General features: G+C 41.4%; 1 protein-coding gene across 2 annotated transcripts in view; it reads right to left on the reverse strand.

Annotated features, from left to right (window-relative positions):
* Positions 1–20,318, reverse strand: part of triqk (triple QxxK/R motif containing) — a 30,035-nt gene extending 9,717 nt beyond the window's left edge. The window contains exons 1-3 of one of the 2 annotated variants that reach the window (XM_072674788.1): positions 20,249–20,318; positions 13,591–13,657; positions 3,532–3,617 (exon numbers count right to left, since the gene is read on the reverse strand). In XM_072674788.1, the coding sequence (XP_072530889.1) occupies positions 3,532–3,617; positions 13,591–13,651 (147 nt within the window). In that variant the 5' untranslated portion in view covers positions 13,652–13,657; positions 20,249–20,318. Of the gene's footprint in view, positions 1–3,531; positions 3,618–13,590; positions 13,658–19,248; positions 19,297–20,248 lie in introns of those variants that run through there. The other variant, XM_072674789.1, reaches the window with a different exon arrangement.
* Between the last annotated feature and the right edge of the window lie 236 nt (positions 20,319–20,554).

A 20,554-nucleotide genomic window follows, 5' to 3' on the forward strand; every position in this document is an offset into this window, starting at 1 on the left:
GGGGCAGTGTGTTGGCACGCTGTTTTCCAGGCCAGTCGGTCTATGCTGAGGAGGCAGCCAGCTCCTCTCCTCTCTGCCAGGCTGTGCCATCCGCTGTGCCTGGCACCAGGGGGGTGAGTGGTGCCCACAGCAGGTGGCCTGGCGCCCGATGCCTCCCTACGCCGACAGGCAACATCCCAGCACACCAACTGGTCAGTGCATGGAGAACAGCAGCTCACAAAGGCTGCCAACCCACTGTGGCCTGACACACCACTCACTCTCTCCCCCTCACAAACACACACACACACTCACACCGCATTACAGAGGAAGCACAGCTGGAGCAGAGAGAGAGAGACAGCAGTGGAGAGAAAAATGAAGGGAGAAGTAGAAAGAGACAGAAAGTGAGAAAGAAAAACATGTAGCAACAGGAAAGAAATGAAGCGAGAGAGACAGAGATGGACATAATAAATATAAAGAAAGAAAGAGCAGGAGAGAGAAAGAGAGATGGACAGAGAAAATAATTATGAAAAAAAAAACAGGTGAGAGAGAGAAAGAGAGAGATGGACAGGAAAATAGACAGAAAGATGTGTGCAAAAAAAGAGAGAGAGAGAGATGCACTGATAAAAAGAGAAAAAGAAAGAGCGAGAGAAAGAAAGAGAGATGGACAGAAAAAAAATAGAAAAAGAAAGAGCGGGAGAGAGAGAGAGAGAGAGAGAGAGAGAGAGAGAGAGAGAGAGATGCAGAGACAGATATGGACAGCTTATAGACCATTTTCCTGGCACAACATACTGTCATATGGGGGGGCAGATATGTGTTTTTAGTCCTGTAATTGATTAAAACCTGTTCAGTGTTCTAGCTTCGGTTTGGGTGAAGATGCCCTTTATCATTGGTTCTAGACTTGACAGTCTGTGTATGTCATGGTGGAGCATTCTGTTTACAAATGCCTGACTGAGAGGGGAGGTTGGCAGATTTCACAATGTGGGGAACCCTCACCCCTTAACAGAGGAAGGTGCTGTAACTTTGTATGTCCAATGTGGCATTTAGGGTATGTGACCACGATCCCATCTATTTTCAAAGTAGGTTGTCCTTCTACTACTGGGTTTGGCTCTGTGCAGTTTTTGTTAGCTTGTTTGCTAGAGAGAGAGAGGTGGGAAGAGAGGCTGAAAGAGGAAAGAACGAGAAAAAGAGCAAGCGAGCAAGCAAAAAAGAAGGAGAAGTGCTGTGCCGGTGTGTTACTCCAGCTTGACTGAGGAATGACCATGGATGGAGAGCCACCTGCCAAGCATGCATGGCCAGAGGGAATGGCCAGTGGAAAAACATGCGGGGTAAAGTCTGAGTCAACTGTTAGAAAGAGAGAGAAGCCAAGGGAGACATACCACAGCTCCGACTACAGCTTACAGCTCCAGCCAACACACAACAAAAGTGTGGAGCTGAGAAGTCTATTACTCAGCGCTCCGGCCAATACAAACACACTGCAGTCCATGTTCCTCAACAACTTTCCAAGGCAATGACCAACAGCTGACATTCATAGGCAGTAAACAAACGGACTGACAAACGTCCAGCGAAAACACAAACAAACCATTTCAGCTCCAAGATTTAATAGAGTCCCTGCAGAAAGGAGTCTTGACTGCCCACGGAGCTGATGTTCAGCTGGTTCTAAAACTCCATCCCAACTGTACACTTTAGTTGAGTGAATGTACAGTAAATGAATTCAATCATATATAATAAGAGCAGCATTCAAGAAGGCTGTTCCCGTCACAACTCTTTGAGCTTCATAATGTCTTCACTGCTATCCAGTGAAATTTTTACAGACCACTCCAACTTAAACTGTACAGTTCACATATTTCACCCCTCCAGTACTGGAGAACATTAAAGAAATATATGTAGTCACTGCTGCTGCCAGTGTAAGCAGAACTGCCTTTTCCAAGCTTCCAAGCAGAAATGATCTCTAGGAGAGCACCTCAGACAAATGTCCCGCGCCTCCTGTCCTGCTGTCCACCTGCTCTGCTCAGTTTCATGTGTTTGCACCTGAGTCACATTATTAGCCCACAATGAATTCCATCTTGAGCTGAATCAGATGCGCTGGAGCAGGAATAACTCAACACTGTGCTGTGCAGCTGGTCAACACTTCTGAACTGGACTCGGGAAACACTGCCTTAGACACAAGAGTGTGTGTTTTTTCCATTCTAAAATGTGCTTCATATTAATACAGTGGCGTTGATTCAGCTGCCCTCAGGTTTGTGTGTCTGAGTGTGTGTGTGTGTGTCTGTGTTTGTTTTTACAAAAGATTAGGGGTGTATTTTACAAAAAATGTAGGGGTGGAGATAAAATATGGAATTACGGGTGTACATTTCTGACCTCAAAACAGTTGCTTAGGAAATAACTGAGTAAACCATGTAATTAAACTGTCTTTATAAATGATATCCTATACTTTTTTGCACAGTACTGAGACTACAGAAACTAAGTGACTATATGTCTACATAAGAGCATTTTAGAGTAGTACTAATGCTAGTAAGAGCATTCTAAAACAGTGTGAATGGGGCTCTATATTCAGAACCAGTATGAAATAGGGAGGGCACTGTAGAACAGCGTGAATAGAGACATGACATTCTAGAGCAGTGTAAATGGGGAGACAACATTCTGGAACGGTTGGTGTGTTGGTGGGGCATTCTAGAGGAGCGCCAGTTGGGAAACAGCATTCTAGATTGCTGTGAATGTTGAATTACCTCCTAGAAAAGTGCACATTCTAGAATAGTGTGCATGTGGGGTAACATTCTCGAGAAGTGTGAATGCTGGTGGGGCATTCTTAATTTTGTTTTACATATCTAGAATAGTGTGAACTTTCTGGAACAGTGTGAATGATAGATAATGATCTAGAATAGTGTGAATGGTGGATAATGTTCTAGAATATTGTGAATGGGGGCACAATGTTCTAGAATAGTGTGAATGAGGGGCTAATGTTCTAAAATACTGTACATGGGGGAACAATAGTGTGCATTCTAGAACAATGTGAATTGGGGGAAAAAATCTAGAATAGTGTCAATGGGGAATGACCTCCTAGAATACTGACAATTCTAGAACAGTGTGAACAGGAAGTTAACATTTTAGAACAGATAAAGTGGGGGGAATAATTAGCTAATTGAAGAGGCACTCTGGAACAGTGAAAATGGACATGGGCATTCTAAAGTCTAGACAGTGCATTCTAGAACATGAATAAATGTGCAAGGTGAGTGGGAAGATAACATTCAAGAACAGAATGATTGTGGCTGGGTGCATTCTAGAACAGAGTGAATAAGGAAATAGTTTGAATGGGGAGAGAACACTGTAGAACAGATGAAAGGGGCACTCTATAGAAAAAGAACAGGTGGGCATTCTAGGACAAAATTTGAGTTTGCTGGTGTGTGTAATGGAAACCTCTGGGTCTGGCCTTAACACTCCAAAATCAATGCAATCTTAGACTGATGTGCCAAGATGCACGGATATATTTTTACACCCCTAATAGGCATCAGTTGGGGCAGATGGAGAGATAATAAGGACAGACAGTCGTCTCACCCTGATTCCTGGAGCACTCTTCTTTGCCTCGGCCTTCAGGCGTGTGGCTCTTAGAGCTGGCTTCGTTTTCTTATAATCTTGCTTGCCTGAGGAGATACACATACACACATCACTTCTAAGCTGAATAATCTGATGCATCCAAGTAAAAGCAGTTCAAGTGCTTCGTTCAGAGTTATTTTAAACCCTAACATTAGCTGTAATTATTCTGTGAAAGGGTGCCACACTTCATACAAGGTTTTCTAACTTCTTTAATAGCTCTTAAATATAACATACCTTTGCAACAGTTTTCATTAATTGTTTGAATAGGAATCATTAGGCTAATTGGTTTATTAAAGCATGCTCGGCAGGCCTCAATGGATGTGGCTTCATTGACTTTAGCTATATTATTCAATATTAGTGAAGTAGGATTGCGCTGTTTCCAGGAATGCAGCATTTCAGCATTTCATAGAAGCTTACATTATGAGCAAAACTATATGCCCAAATGTTTGTGGACACTTCTTCTAATGAATACATTCAGCTCCTTTAAGTTGCACCCATTACTGACACAAATGTACAAATGCATACATACAGCTTATCTAGTCTCTATAGAAAAGTATAGACCAATAGAACAGGACTCTCTGCAACAGATAAACATAAACCTATTGGCATCATGCCTAATACCAGGCATGGGCTAGAGGGGTATAAAGTCCTAGCCCACCGAGCTCAGTGGAACTGTGTTCAATGGAATAATTATGCTTTATACAATACTTCTGGGATGAGTTGGGGAGTTATTCGGAGTGCTGATCATACAGCATCCTAACCTTACTTGAGCTCTTCTAGATAAATGCAATCAAATCCTCACAGAAAAGCAATCTTCTAAACCAAAATCTACCCAGGACAATAAAGAGTTACTCCAACTAAAGCAGGATGTACTCTTTTTAATACCCTTGATTTTGGAAGAAACATTGAATGAGCAGGTGTCCTAATACTTTTGTCCATATATGCACTCACAAACATGTATTTGCTGTCTACGTAAGTTTACATAAACTTATAGCAAAGACTGTCCCCCACCCCACAGAGATCCTCCAAGGCACACCTGGCAACAGTACGGGTTTGAGCGTTTGTCAGTATTTGTTGTGTGTGTGTGTGTGTGTGTGTGTAATTAGAAACAAACAAAAAAAATGTGAAAAGGCAACAGCTTGGAGAAGAGAGTGAGGGGGTGGCATGTGTGTGTGTGAGTGTCTGCAGCAGGCAAGGGGTCAGGCTCAAGGTGCCCTGAGTGCTGTCCACACACTGGGGCAGTTCAAGTGCACCTTCTGCCTCATTAAGGCTTATTTACATGGAGGAGAGAGTGACAGAGAGTGGGAGAGAGAGAGGGAGAGAGAGGGAGAGAGAGACCTCATCCATGTCCAGCAGTTTGCTGCAGGACTGACTGCTGCAGACATCCATGCAAGACAGTGACCTCTCCCAAGGGACAGGAGGGTCTCTCCCACCATAAGGTGTCCCTTCTGGCCCAACATAGGGACAAGAAGAGGCAAATACTCTATGACTCTAGTCCTGCCCAGAGTGACACTCCAGAACAGGCAGTGCCATAAAAACAATAACGACAATATTCAATTTTAATATTAGTGGATTCTGTAATCAGGACATTCTATTTATTCATTACTTTACATGGCATTATTTTTATTTATTGCAGGGTTGGATTAATTGGACTGTTGTATTTATTTGATATTAAATCTACAACAATAAATTAAATTACATTATAAGGTAAGTATTGGGACACACCTCTTAATCATTGAATTCAGTTTTGTGTTTTGTTCAGTCCCATTTTTACAGGTGTATAAAATCAAGCAGCTATCCATGCGGTCACACATTATGGTCACTTTACACACATTAGTGAGGGAGTGGGTGGTGGTGCTGTAATAGGATGGCACGTTGCAACAAGTAAGTTGGGGAAATTTCTTCCTTCCTAGATTTTCCACCATCAACTGTAAGTGGTATTATTAGGAAAAGTGGAAGCGTTTAGAAACCATAGCAACTCAGAAAGGAAGTAGCAGACCACATAAAGTTACAGAGCAGGCTTGCCGAATGCTGAGGAGCATAGTGCATAAAAGTCTCCAACGCTCTGCTGAGTCCTACACCTGCTGTTACAGCTCCAAGGGGGGGGGGGGGGGGGTCATGTCTGTAAAATGTCTGTAAAAGCTCCAGTAGGTGTCCCAAAATGTTATGTTTTCATAGTGGCATCCAACCTAGTGTAATTTAACGTAACCTAAAAAAGGCACAGAAAAAAACACCCTGATGAAAAACAGTAAACAGCACCTTTGCCCATCACCAGGTCACTGCTGTGAACAACTGAACATCTCCCAGAGGACACATAGTTTAAATTGGCTACTGCTAAGGTTACCCTCCCTAAAATGTCTTTAGCCCACAATAATAAATTACTAAGTTATACATACATACTGACCTGTACAAGTTTTGGAGGTGTTCAGCAACTGCTTTTAATGTTCCTATTAACACGCAGCTTGTGTACTAGTATGTGAACATATTAAACCTGTTAAAGGATGCTGTAGCCTAAAGAGCTGTCTACATGACTGCCGACTGTTGTTGGAGATTTTTGGAGAAAAACAAAAAAGGTTGGAGGTTGCTCTGGTGCGGACACTGCTGAAGGACATAAATTGAGAGCTCCCCGACAAATATCTAGCAGGTTTGATATCTGGACCTGTCTGCGACTCTAAATCCATCCAGTAGCGTGAAAAATATTGTGACTGGAAGTTAGTGCAGCGTCTAGCTACAGCCAATGAGAGCACAAAACAAGGGGTGATAAGAAAGCCCAGAGTGGAGTTAAACAACATCATACAAAAGTGTCTCACACATGGCATTGTTGCAGATTTTGGAGAGCAAATAGACTTATCGCGGGTTCCTCCTGGTAAAAGATCTTGCCATTTGTGACCCCATGTCACTGATAAGTCGTGTAGTGTGCAAATCGCACTCACAAAAAGAATCCTGATTATAAGACAAGAGAGTTGTAGAGTGTGAAGAGAACAACGATTTGGCGGCTCTGAAAGCTGTGTATACGAGTTGCTTAAACTTGTCGGCAGTTTAAAGAATTTGAATTGATTATTGATTAAGATATTGCATCTTCTAATGTACACAGTGCTATTTCTGCTGTTGTTGTTATGCCTCTTGACATTTGCAAATAAATTGCTTCATTGTTGATTCATTGACATGCATGTCAAATTATTATGTGGTTTATACTACAAAATTGTGATTTTATTTGTTGAAATTATTGTTTGTGTATTGAAATTTTACATTCAGCAAGTTATGGTTTTTTTTGTGTGTGTACAATATACAATGATGTGGAGATTGTACTTCAATATTGGCTCCAAAACTACACTCTAGCAGCTGAGAACCTGTCAACATAATGCAGCATTTAGCATTTTCAGGTTTAACATTTGAAACACTTCTACACTTCCACACTGCTACCATTGGCAAATGCTTTGAATGCATCCATCTAGTGAATCACTCATTGCTGTACCACGAATCCATAAAAAAGCAATTATTCCAGCTTCAAAGGCACTTAGCCCACACCTTCAGAGATGCACGCTGCACATCATGTTCGTCTCATTCGAAAAGTCTACAACAATTCACTCTTGCACCTGCAGTAATTGTACATGGTGTGGAAAGCAAACCTCATTTTGTTCCCAGCCAACAGGGAGAGATTAGGTGTAGGTCTTATTTTTGCAGAAACTTCCTGTTGTGGTGCAAATGCACACAACAAACACACTCAACCATCTGTTTCAAATGAATAGTTAATCGTAACCAAATCAAAGTAATTGCTCTGAGAATGTGAATGAATTGTTTATACAGTGAGACTCTGTGGCCTTGCTCTTGCACTGCTTCACGCGGCATCGACTTCTACAAGGCCTTTCTCTGCGCATTCAGTGCTGATGACCATGGCTGCTTTGGCCTCCTGGTTTCATCATGGCTCTATTCAGACTGTTCTGCTGCATTACCCCTTGGCATCTATGGCATTGTTATCTACACCACCTCCAGCAGGACACTTGCCACTCCAAACAAGCATGCCACCATGTTCTTTGCATACAAACAACAGAATAGCTTCATTTATATAGAACAGTCAAAGAGGAGTGTGTCCACAATCTTTAGCTGCAATTTGCGTGCTCATGTTCATGTTGCTATCCCTCCATCTAACCTACAAATAATTATTATTAATAATAATAATAATAATAATAATAATGAATCAATAATTACATTATTGACTTTTTTTTACAACACATGGACACGACCTTGATAATTTTTGATTACCTTGATATTTGCCATTATGCGTGCTGAATGACAATGATTTCAGCAAGTCACACTGCTCTGCAACATCCATTGTGTAGGAAAAATAACAAGCAATGCACGCATTTACCAATGCATCAATAACGGCACTTTCATACACACAGAGCAAACTACAGGTTCTACTAACACTACTAACATGAGCAACGGATTAACTGCCACAGATTAACTGTAGTAGTGTGAAATACAGTTCTACTGCTGCTGCTGCTGCTGCTGTCTTTCACACTGTTTATTTTAGTCATACACAGACTACGGTTAGTATTTGTAACTTGTATTCCAAAGCAAGACAAACAGAAACCCCTTTCTTCCTGCCGTGTGTGTGTTGCGTCCATTAATGTGATGTAAAACAAACGTTGCAGAAGAGTTCCGGGCCATCATGTGAACTGCACCTGAAAAATGTCATCAATATGTCAGAGTAAAGACAGAGTAAAGCAGAGTGAAGACTTTTAATACCACTAACTAGAAACACAAGTACATCACTCAGCCCAGTACAGGGAGTATCAAAACACAGCCGAGCTAGCACGAACAGCACAAAAGATGATCAGTCTATAGTCCTAAATGACAAAAATGGTAATACACCCAGCATCACCACACATCTGAAGTGATCTGGATGATGATCCGATCCATTACTCAAATAACAAAATCAATTCTGAACAGTTTTATAAGTTTTATTTATGTATATTAAATGTTATATTTCAGTGTCTGAATATTATTAATGTTCAGAAGTTCAGCTCTTTAAAAGGGTGTATCTGTATTATTATGCTATTGTATCATCATTATGTCAGAGGCATAAAATGCTCTTAAAATAATATTGTTTATCTCAATTATTGTATAATTATTATATATCATCCAAAAAAAAGGCGTACATAAATGTCTAGTCCAGCATTAAATAGATCTCCAGTTCTAAATCAAATGGCTCTGCGATGTATCTTTAAATGAAGACCCCGATCTGTTTTTTTGCACTGCCTCCAATCTAGCTTTAGAGAGACAAGCTTCAGTCAAACATTCAGTCCAGCATTAAATGTTCCCAAGCCAGCATCAAATAGATGTCTGGTCTAGCTTCAAATTGTGGTGCCTCCAGTCCAGTGTCCAACAGATCTCTGCTTCAGTTGCAAATTGACCCCACTCTACATAGTCTACATAGTCTACATAGTCAATTTGAAGGCAAAGCTAGAGTGGGGTCAATTTGCAGGTGAAGCAGACATCTGTTTAAATCGAATCAAATGGTCTGTTTAAATCGAGATAATTTAAACAGACCAACAAAATAACTTCCAGTCCAGCTTCAAACTGACCCATAATCCAGCATCTAATGTGATTTTAATTGGTCTAGATTAACATGAATCTCAAAAAAAATAAATCCAGTTCAACTCTTTCCCTGAACTCTTCAAATTACATCTGACTAACAGAAGAAAACCCCAGTGCAAGCAGGATAAAATGCCACGCAAGTATTGCTCTTTTTAGAGACAAGTCCCCATGTTCTGGCAGCTGGAGAAAAGGATCCGGCGGGTTCCCGATTTGTGTAGCAGTGACCAATTACACGCTCAATAAAGGAGTGCAGGAGGGGAAGAGAGAAATAAGCAATCAAGAGCTCAAAAAGCTGACAGGTTTGTCTTCGGAAATAAGGCAGGTGCACAAAGCGGGGAAGATGCTGCAGCACACACACACCCACACACACACACACACACACACACTGCTCTCATAGTGCAGCTCAGCTGAACCTTTGTGACAGGGCTAAAGGCAACGTTGTTCAAAATTAAAGTTAAAAATGGTGTGATGCATGATTGGAGAGGACAGTCCAAAATCCTGGCTGGGGGGCTGGGGTGCACTGGTAACACTGACAGCCTGGTGACAGGCCAGGTTCTCTCTCTGGACTGTCAGAGAGAGAGAGAGAGAGAGAGAAAGCGCAAGAGATAGAGAGAGAGAGAGAGCGAGAGAGAAAGGCAGAGAGGCAAAACACTGACAACATCCATCAGAGGGAAACAGCACTGCAGGCTGACTCCCACCACATGAGAGCCATTTGGCCCTTGTCTCTTACATCACATCACCAGCCCTTCACCATAGCGGAGGGAAAATACACATGCGCGCACACACCCACACACACCCACACTAGATGGGCCACCTCAAGAACACAATAGTCCACAGGGTGACTGGAGACTGAAGTTGTTTGCCAATGGGGTAGCTGTTGGACAAAGCCACAGAGACCAGTGTGTATGAACCATCATATCTCAAGCCGAATGACCATGTGCACCCCCCCACACACACACAAGCGCACACACACATGCTTAAGACACACACGTCCACACACAGGCGATGGCTCTGCTGGGTGACAGCTCTCTACACTCCATTATGAGGAGTAATGATAGTATTTAAGGACAGTGTGTCAACATCAAGACGCTTGACATCACAAAAGCTCACCCGCTTTGCAGGGAAAAAAAAAAGAGCTAAACCTGACAGGACATAAATTATCTTCCCATTGCGATTTCAAATTACGATGTGTATTCTTTCTTTTGTGTTGCTTTGTGCTATTTCGGGCGACTTTTCTTTTTGTTAAACAGCGATTCACTGAAATTGCCTGATAGAGGCTCTTTTCAAAGCAAACTGAGACGGGGAGTGGGGGGGGGGGGGGTTGGTAGAGGGGAACTCTTATCGTCTATAAAGTGCTGTTATGTCTCTGAATTGATGAGATTGAAAAAGATAGAAAACAAAATAGAAGATGTCTGGGACTCTGAGGATTCAGCAGGTGTTCAGCTTGTTATGTTGCTTCCACAGTCTTGCAGCAGAGCCACAATGAGGGAAGGTGACGGTGCGCAACAAGCTAAATAGCCCCACTAAAGGCTGCAAAACGAGATCACATCAAATCAGGCGTGTTAGACAGGTGCTTTCTGTTGGAGGCCACAGACTTCACAGACACAGAGTTCCAGCGGCCGCAGGATCAGGACAGGTACTGTCATCTTGCCAGCTAAATCCCCACATCCTCAGTGAATCAACAACATGGAGTAAAGATGAAGACAGCTTATTGAGGGGTATTGGTATCGCTGATATCAGCAGAAAATGCTGGATTGCATATTGGATGTATTCCTTTAACAAATGTAACTGATACAATAGTCAGGTAAGCTGTGTAATTCTTTCTAAAATAGTGGAGGGTAGTTGAGAAGTTTTAGTAACGTAGCTAGGATGACATTGGATTATTGACTGCAGTCTTGAAAAAATGCAAAATGCCAAAGACAAATGTAAGTAACAAATGTAAGATATAGCAACCTTTGATCTCCAACGTCCTCCAATAGAATTCAATGTAAAAAGATTGTTTTTGGATTGGTCCATTCCTCATGAACGTCCACAACACTATAAAGAACAATTGCTAGATTTAAATGATGCCCATACATAAATAAATCAATAATATTTTTGGACAGTGTTGAAATACACAAATCACAGGTCACATACACTGTCACACTGTGGCCATATAGGCTATTAAGATTATGGTAAACGAGTATATGTTAACATACTAATGTAGAGACATTTAAGTCCCTACTGCTCACATACACATTGCCATGGTCCTACAACTAAAAATAAAGATTTTTAAAAAAATGTAGCAGATAAAGCCAAAACATCAGATCAGTATCAGTTGATGCTCAAACTTTCGGTATCAGAAAAGGTGATTTTGTGCCATCTCCAAATACAGACATCAACTCAAACTCTTACAACACACAGTCACCTCCACACAGCATGTAACAAAATCCACTTACCCTACATGTAATCAATCAGGCAGGATATGTTTAATGTCCCAAATTTGCTTCTTTAGTTTAAGCTACAAGTCTGAACTGAACTGAACTGAACATAAACTAAAGCATGTGGGTTTCTGTGGGTTTCTGTGGATTTAATGCGATCTATGTACTGTAGGAAGATGTTAGCCTCCCTCATGCTGGTGTTTGTATTTACTGTACCAGTTACAGATGTCAGGTTCAGGCTCACAAATGAAACCCAAACTCTTCAGGTTCTCATGCATGTCACTGTGTTTTCCAGAACTAAGCCTTCAAAGCAGTGCCAAGTCTGAACACGTCCATTCCTAAATGTACATGCACTGCATTAAACTACGAGTGTAACATCCTGCCCAGCTTTGCCCAGCCTTGTTTACGTTCTCCCTCGTGTCTTTGGCCACGTGCTTCTGTGTGTTTGCTTTCCTTGTCTCCACTCTAGCCCCACCTTCTCATTAACGTCCTCACTTGTGTGTGGTTTATTGCCCCTCCTGTCCCAGGTGTTTCCAGTCTAGTCTTGTGTATAAGAAGTCCCATTGTTTCAGTGTTCCTTTGTCATGAAAGCTCGGTTGTCCTTGTTTATTTGTGTCTGTTTCTGCACAGTCTTTTGTTTCAGTAAAAACCTCAACTTGTGCTCCCAAGGCTCCATCCACACGTACCCAGTTATTTTATTTAAATAAAGGTTTTAGTCTGCATTTTGGCCTCTTGTTCACACAAAAACTCACTGAAAAACGTACCTTTCGTCACTGAAAATAAAGCTTTTTTTAAAACCATCTCGAAGGTGGAGATTTTTACAAGCTCTGTTTTCAGTATTGTTTTGTGGAGAGAGAGATAACTGAGCTTTATGAAAACTCTGATGTCACAACATCTGCAGGTTTCTGGCTGAATCGCAAATACCTCCTTACTCCCTATCTAGTGAATTAGAGAAGTGAAATAACTACAATGTCTACACTAGATTTCAGATTTCCACATATGTAATTGCGTGTGAATTTTCCCACTGTGGGACTAATAAAGGATTATCTTATCTTACCTTATCTTAGTAGACAACATAGAGAGTAGTGTGTGCAGTGGCACGGGTCATCTTCAATATTCCTAAATTCAGCCATATCACTCCACTGCTGCGTTCTTTTTACTGGCTTCCTGTAGCTGCTTCCCGCATCAGATTCAAACCCTGATGCTGGCCTACAAAGCCAAGAACCGACCAGCCCCTCCGTACCTGATCCGCACCAAGAGCCCTTTGAGTACGGCTCGGCTCGACCCGCCATACCTCAAAACCCACGGAAGACAAGCGTCCAGGCTTTTTTCTGTCCTAGCACCAAAGTGGTGGAACGAACTTCCCCTGGGTGTCCGAACAGCAGAGTCGCTCGCTGTCTTCAATCGCAGACTGAAGACCCTTCTCTTTCGAGAATAGTCGAGTGGTCACCTTATTGACTTGTGTTTAGTCGTGTCTAAGCTTAGAGGTATCTTAGAATTTTTAGCCTTTTCAAACTAGCTGAGGTTTTTCTTGGGTAAATAGAAAAGCACTTTTGTAAGTCGCTCTGGATAAGAGCGTCTGCTAAATGCCTTAAATTTAAATGTGTGCAATTTGTGTAATTGTGCTCTCTCAGGCTCCAGGTGCTGATGGCAAAGTGGCATGGCTCTGGATTTGAACCTGCGACCCCCATTAGAACAGATCTAATTTGAGCATGTCTTGATGAGACCCTTGAAAAGATCAGAGTGCAAACACCAATCTTGATTTATGTCAAAGCTTGTGTATGGTTGGCCAGAATGTCTGATCTGTCTCTGCTTTCAATCCATCATGTTGTATTTCATGACAATCTGCCCAAAGCTGCAGAAATACAGAAGAAAAGGGGCTGCTTTCTGGATTCTCTTTAATATAGTAGTGCTACGTGAATATTTGACTAAGGTTACAAGCATTCCTGAGTTTTTCAGCCTTAAGGAAAGCGCGCAGCTCCACAGAGGAGAAACTCACCGATCTGTTTGCGGTACTGATCGACCGGCAGCCTGGCAGCACTCGCATCCTTCTTCCCCATTCTTTCCTGAGAGAAGAGCAGTAGGGAAAAAAAGAATATATGAGAAGAGAGAACTGCAAAAGCTAACCTTCTGTTCAAAATGTCAAATAATACTGCAGTCCTCAGGGATATTTTCTGAAAGATGCCAGATTTCGAGCTTTTCAAACCTCTGATTCATTCCAGTTAACGTGAAGCTGCTATATCTACCAAAATATCATTGTGTTTAGAAATTAGCAGAACAGAAGAGGCGAATTCTGTTGCACTGAAGGGTAGATAAAACGTGAGACACTTCCAAAGGTTATCGACTGCAAGAAACTCTGCTTTCAAGCTAAATGTATGCCTACAGCAGCCAATGCACTCAGCAGGTGGACAGTCAATTGCATTTCATGAATCTTTTCATGTTTATGACAAAGATAGGTGACTAAATTCAGAAGTGGGCACTCGAGTTGAGTGGGACTCAATAAGGCTATTATCTTTCGTTGTAGCTAAAAGCACATCTCAGTTCAGTGAAAACTCTTGGTACTTGAAGGGTGATGCAGTCCTTGGAATGAGTCTAATGATAATTTGCTTTATTTTATAGTGAGCATTGTTGTGATGTACGATGGCACATGGCCAGAGAGTGCTTTATAGATATAAAGAAAGCAGATGTATTTCTTGACACACGGCCAGAGAGGATCAGCTAAACTTTTTATAGAGTACACTGTGAAGGATATTGTAGGGGTCTCCACTAATGCATCTTACAGTAATGATATACATACACTAACCAATCAATTTATTAGGAATGCCTGTACATCTACTCATTTATACAATCTAATCAGCCAGTCATGTGACAGCAGTGAAACGCATCATCGTGCTGATACAGGCCAGCAGCTTTAGTTTGAGCAGTGGTTTGAGCATTTCTAGAAAAGACTAATCTAGAAAATCTCCTGAGATTTTTAGCACAGCAGCCTCTTGAGTTTAGGATGGTGTAATAAAAAAATAACATTGAGTTAGAAGCAGTTCTGCACCTTGTTACTGGGAGAGATCAACAGAGAATGGCCAGACTGGTTGGAGTTGCCAGAAAGGCTAACATAACTCAGATAATCACTTCCTACAATTGTGGTGTGCGGCAAAGCATCTCAGAATGCACAACAATGTCGAACCCTGAGCAGCAGAAGACCACATTGGGTTCTGTCAGACAAGAACAGAAAGCTGAGGTTACAGTGGGCACAAGCTGTATGTATGTCTGTAGGTCTGGTCTGATGAATGCACACATAGGTGGTATGGATAGAAATTGCCACGACTTGAGTGAGTCAATGGATGAAACCTGCAATGTGTCCAGGCTGGAGAAGTTAAATCTTGCTTGAATGCCGCAGCCTACATAAAGTATTGTTGCTGACTGTGTTCATCCCTTCATGGCCATACTTTACCCATCTTCTAATGGCTACTTCCATGATAAATACACCAAAACCATGAAGCAAAGGTCTCAGGAACTGTTTTTTATAAACCTGACAATGAGTTCAGTGTTCTTTGGAGTTCTTTCCAGTCACTGGATCTAAATCCAATAGAACATCTTTGGGATGTGGTGGATGAGAAATTCATGAAAGTGCTCCTGAAAATCTATAGTACAGTATATACAGTTACGTAACTACTGCGGTAAGTCTTTATAAGTATCAAGCATCAAGGCTCTGAACTAGTGCCGTCCTATTGTACCAGTAAAAATACCCTTGAATGTGAAAGTTTGTGCACTCTTTGTGCTAAATCTAAAATTGTGCACATTTTTTAATGCAAAATTTTCAGCAAATGCTAATCTTAAGTGTTTTATAATAAACAAATAAATAAATAAATAAATAAAAATCAAACCCATTCATTTGTGGCCTTTCCTACATGTCGGCACCTTACATAGTCAGGACACAGTAATACCCCCTTTGGCAGAAATCACAGTTTGTAGCAGCTAAACATCTTTCAGTTCATTGAGCTTTAATCTTTACCACTCTTTCTAAATCTCAGCTACTTATGTGGCGTCTTGAAGGCACAGCTTGTTTAAGTTCACATTTTAAAATTTTCTATGATATTATCAGGGGATTATGAGGGCCATTTTAAAAGTTGTGTGCCTCTATAGGTTGTCCATAGTGGATTTTAGTTTTAATTTTTTAATTTTAAATTTTGGGATGTTTGGTTTATAATCCTCTTGCAGGAACCATCCTCAGACATTTGACATTGTGCAGAACATGCTGCTATTGTGTGAAATCTATTCTTCTCTCTCCACTAATGCAATACTGCCAATGCTGTTAGTGGCAGCACAACCCCTTCACAGTTGGTGTTCTTTTCACGAAATGTAGCTCCTTTTTTTCCCTAAATGAACTTTTGGAGATTGTAGACAAAGAGTTCTATTAAGCCACTTGTTTCCAAAAATCCCCTAGCTTGTCTAGATGTAGCCTATTTCAAATATTGTCTTATGCCTTTTCCATGGAGTGGAACGGTACACTGCCACTCTTGGTTTTGATTTGCCTTTCTTACCAGCATACAAGCAGTTCCCTCCTAGACATTTCTTGGACTTCCAGATCTCACCTTAACCTCCTCAGGTTCCCCTGAATTGTCATTTCTTAATGACATCTAATCTAATTGTCAAGCACATAGCACATGCGCATGTTTTCATTTAATTTGCAAACAAATAATAGTTCAGGTTTACTTTCCATGTTCATCTCGCCTGCAGCTATTCTGATGGCCACGTTTACACTAAAGGAGCTTTCAGTCCTTCTGATTGATTTCCATAGCAACTAAAGAAGAAGCACTAGAGGGGAAAAAAACAGGCTTACATAGGCGACTTATTTACACATGAGCATTGGTGTGAAGCGGCTATATTACCTTTTTTTATTATACGTGCATTAAGTGCGCAGGAACATTCAGAGGAGCCTCAGGTCTGGACTTTAGAGCAAGTCAGGCAGGGAAGCTTCTATTAAGATTCCATTCCTTCACCTCACAATAGTATTTTCAATCAATACCGCTTCCTTTGTTACAGATTGGGAAAAAGCAAGCATGAGCCAAAGGGCAGGCCCGTGTTTCTGATGATGTTTAAACCCCTCTGACCTATTCTCTCCCAGATAAATCAAGCAACAGACCTCTGGCCTGCTCTGCTTCGACTCATAAACCGGTGCGCCTCCAATGAGACGTGGGTAGGCTCAACAGAAAGAGCACCATCACACTGATTAGCATGAGCAAAAAGCGGCCGAGGTGCTGAGGTGCATGAAACTAGAGCATCGCGGAGAGGTTTACCTATTCATGAAGGGCGGCTGAAGGAGATGATCGCTCCCCCATGACGACCTGTGTGAAATACATCTGTAGGTATTGCAGTCATCCAGATCTGTGTGGTTTTAATCTCTGCCTTAAGGTGATGTAATTACAGCGTGTCGGAGTGCAACAAAAAACTGGGAGGGGGGAAAAGGCATGAATGACTTTCCCAAAGACAACAGAGGAAGAGGACTATTAGAACGTTTACCCAACAGGGAGCGAACCCTGAGGGCATCCCATCCCACGCCTATTCTTTAAAGGACTGTGACCACTGCAGGAAGTGGACATGGGGGTGCTGAATGTGCCTGCACCTTCGGGCACTCTTCAGGCATTCTTCCTTTTGAAGATTCAGCTACAAGCCAGGAAGCAAGAAGGAGACTCACAGACCATGACACCAGACAATCACTCCCCAAAAGACCATGCATGACCATGTTCTTTACCCGAGAACAAATGTACTAATAGTGTTTTCCCGCAAATATGAACCATTTGGTCATTCCAGACATCTTCTCTTAATAAGGATTTTCCAAAAAAAAACAAAAAAAAAAACTTGCACGCTCAAATAAATAAATAAATAAATAAACACACAGATAAATAAATAAATAGATCTGCTTTGACCAGACTAACATGCGTACTTATGTGCACAGAGAGAGCTGGAAAAGATGTGGACGATCCATAAATAAGGCCAGAGTTAGCCAGAGGCTGTGTACGCTGCTGCTTTGAAGACTCAAATTGAGAGCAGAATCTCTTTAATGCTCCCTCACTACAAAGGTTTCAAAGTGAAAGAGATTCAAGATTAAAATTAGCACCTCAGGCACCTTTTGAAATAAATAAAAAACTATATACACACTTCTTTTTTTTTATTTTACAAACGGATATTCACTCCAAACTGTGAAAAGTTATAATCAGGGTCAGGCCAGTAGACTACTGAATGCTGGTGAGGGTGATACAACCTCAAATCTCTTTGAAATGACCCGTTTCGTTCTGGTTATCTACCGATCAGTAAATAAATCTAAGGACATTAGTCCTGGTTTTAGAGGCTACAGGCTATGCATAAGCCTGTCACAATTACCGCTATCATTTTCCACAATTCTTAACATTTTACACTGCAACCAGTAGAATGTGAATTTGTGCTTTGTGTTTAGAGGCAAATAAATGTAAATAATAGAAAGTCATGTGTATTTACTAAGACACATAGCTCTTATAAAAGAGACATCATTTATAGGTTCCGACATGATATAATGTTGCTATATATAATATAATGGCAATGCAGAGTAATCTTTGTTTTGTTTGCTAGGTGGCGCTAATGTTTCTAGCATTGAGGTTTTAATCAAGGTTTTGTAGTAAGGATTTTAGCTTTGGATTTTTCGACTCCTAAAAATTAAACTCTACATGTATAACTGTAGAACATCCTGAGAGTGTGTTTTTAACAGAATACAGTTCATTATATCATTTTACATCACAGGACAACCTAGCACTAGCTACTGAGTAAGAATGGTAAAGAAAACTAGATGGACAACTTTTGAGGCTTGGACTTCTAGGGCCCTATTTTAGTGATCTTTAGGCGAGCTGGCAACTGTGCACCGTGCAGTTTGATTTAGGGGGGCCGGTGTGTATTCATGGAAAAGAACTTCTTGTGCGGCTCGAAACACAAAAGGCATGTACTAAGTCTCTAAATTAATTATGGGTGTGTTTTGGGTGTAACGTTCAATAAACCAATCAGTGTGTCACTCGCCATTCCCTTGACTTTGGCGGATTACTAGTTCAACGGCCTGGGAAGGCTTGCTGAAGCGGTGGAGCGCCTCGCCTCTAGAATAATGTTCTTTTATTTTGTTTACTGTTGATGCAAAAGTTTGCTTAGCTGCCAACTGGCATGCGCTATAGGTCTGTGCACTGCTGCGTGTCCATGTGTGTTTAACAACGGGGGCGTACATGCCTGTGTTGACAATTCACTGCCGAGATAGCAATGAACAGCTGACTGTTGACGTCTGCCTAGGTTGTTTTCAGTCAGTGGCACACCTGTGTGTTCCGTTGCCAACAGACATGTATAAAGTACTAGAGACCCAGACTTAAGTAAAAGTACAAAAAAGTGCTCTATCAAAAAAGTGACTTCAAAAAAAGTTTTAAAAAGTGTTCTTTAAGCATTTCTTTAAGTGGAAGTACTAAAGCATTCAACATTTTTGTACTTAAGTATTGCAAGTAGTTAATTCTAAAATGTACTACTTAAGTCCTGAAAGTAAAAGTACCAGTACTGTGTTATGTAGTTATTGCAGAAAACAGTCAAAAGTTTGAATATCAGTGTTTATAATATTTCAAATGCGTTGACCCAAACTGTAACCTTCAGCACTTACATGGTCCAGAGGTGGGTCAGACAGGGTTGCCAGATCCCAAAACCTTCTTCTTCTCTTCTGGGACATCATTCAATGTGATATGCGAACCAATAATAAAGGCCACATCAGTGTTGCTATCTAAGCTGAATAATCAACAAATTAATTTAACAAACTAGAATTAAAGACACCTATGCCAGCCTACAGTACAGAATCTAAAGGACTGGATGTTCAAATGACACGTATGAATCTTATCAGACATATAATCCTGTTGGAAGATGAAGATTACTGTGGATAGTATATCGAAAAATATGAACCTCATAAACTAACAGTATCAACAGATACGTGGCAGAGAAGCCAATGTTCTGGAAAGCACTCTGTGACTACTGAGGAGTCTAAGTTCTTTAACAGACCCTGTGTGTGGGATAGTGCCACGTATTGATAGCTTACAAAGACTTTGCACAGTTTTGGGGGAACTTTAGCTTGTGCTGACAAGGCGTTTGTTTCACACCTGTATTCCGCAAAGTCCCGCCTCCTGCGCCATGACCAGCGGTTTCTAATGATCAGGGTAAACAGAAAGCAACTGGATACTAATCTCGACTCGCTGCTACGCCTGGTTAGAAGTGAGCTAGCTAGCTAACACCTGCAGTCACTCTGTCGACCGGGAGGTGGGATTTAGCGGAATACAGGTGGGGAAGAAACACAACGCCCTGCCAAATGCCAACACATCAGCTAGTTTCCTGTAGCTCAGGTCCGACTACACGAGGACTGACAGCAAACGCGTCCAATCACAAACCAGCTGCTACGAACTGCACCAATGAAACGAAGCCAAAAACGACGGCAAAGCGTTGCTAGGCGATTTTTACAGAAACGTCCCTGCAGCCGTCAGCGATGTTTTGAAGAGACAACTAGAAACGAGTGGCTCGTTTTCTTTAGTTGTTTAGTCTTTTTTTGCTGTATCTGAACGGAGAGCTCAGACTGTTTCGGGTTTTTTTTAAAGTGGGTAAAATGCAGTAATTCTTACCAGACAGGACAAACACGAAGAATCTACTCGCTACTTAGTTCCTAGTTCAGTCTCCACGACCTCAGACGCTCCAGCCAATCAGTGGGCAGTCCCCGCCCACTGTGCTCTTCAAGCTACAGTACAAAAAATCAAATACCATAAAAAACAGATATGATTAGTGCTGATAGAGTCGCCAATTAACAGATTTTAAATATCACCAATGTGGATTTTAATTTGAGCCATTATTCATCCAAGTAGCCTGAGTGATACGAAGTAATTATGAAGACTAGGGTGAAGGAAATGACTTCATCATACCTGCAGCTACTG

This window comes from Salminus brasiliensis, chromosome 3 (assembly GCF_030463535.1).
Source record: "Salminus brasiliensis chromosome 3, fSalBra1.hap2, whole genome shotgun sequence".
Classification (NCBI taxonomy): Eukaryota; Metazoa; Chordata; class Actinopteri; order Characiformes; family Bryconidae; genus Salminus; species Salminus brasiliensis.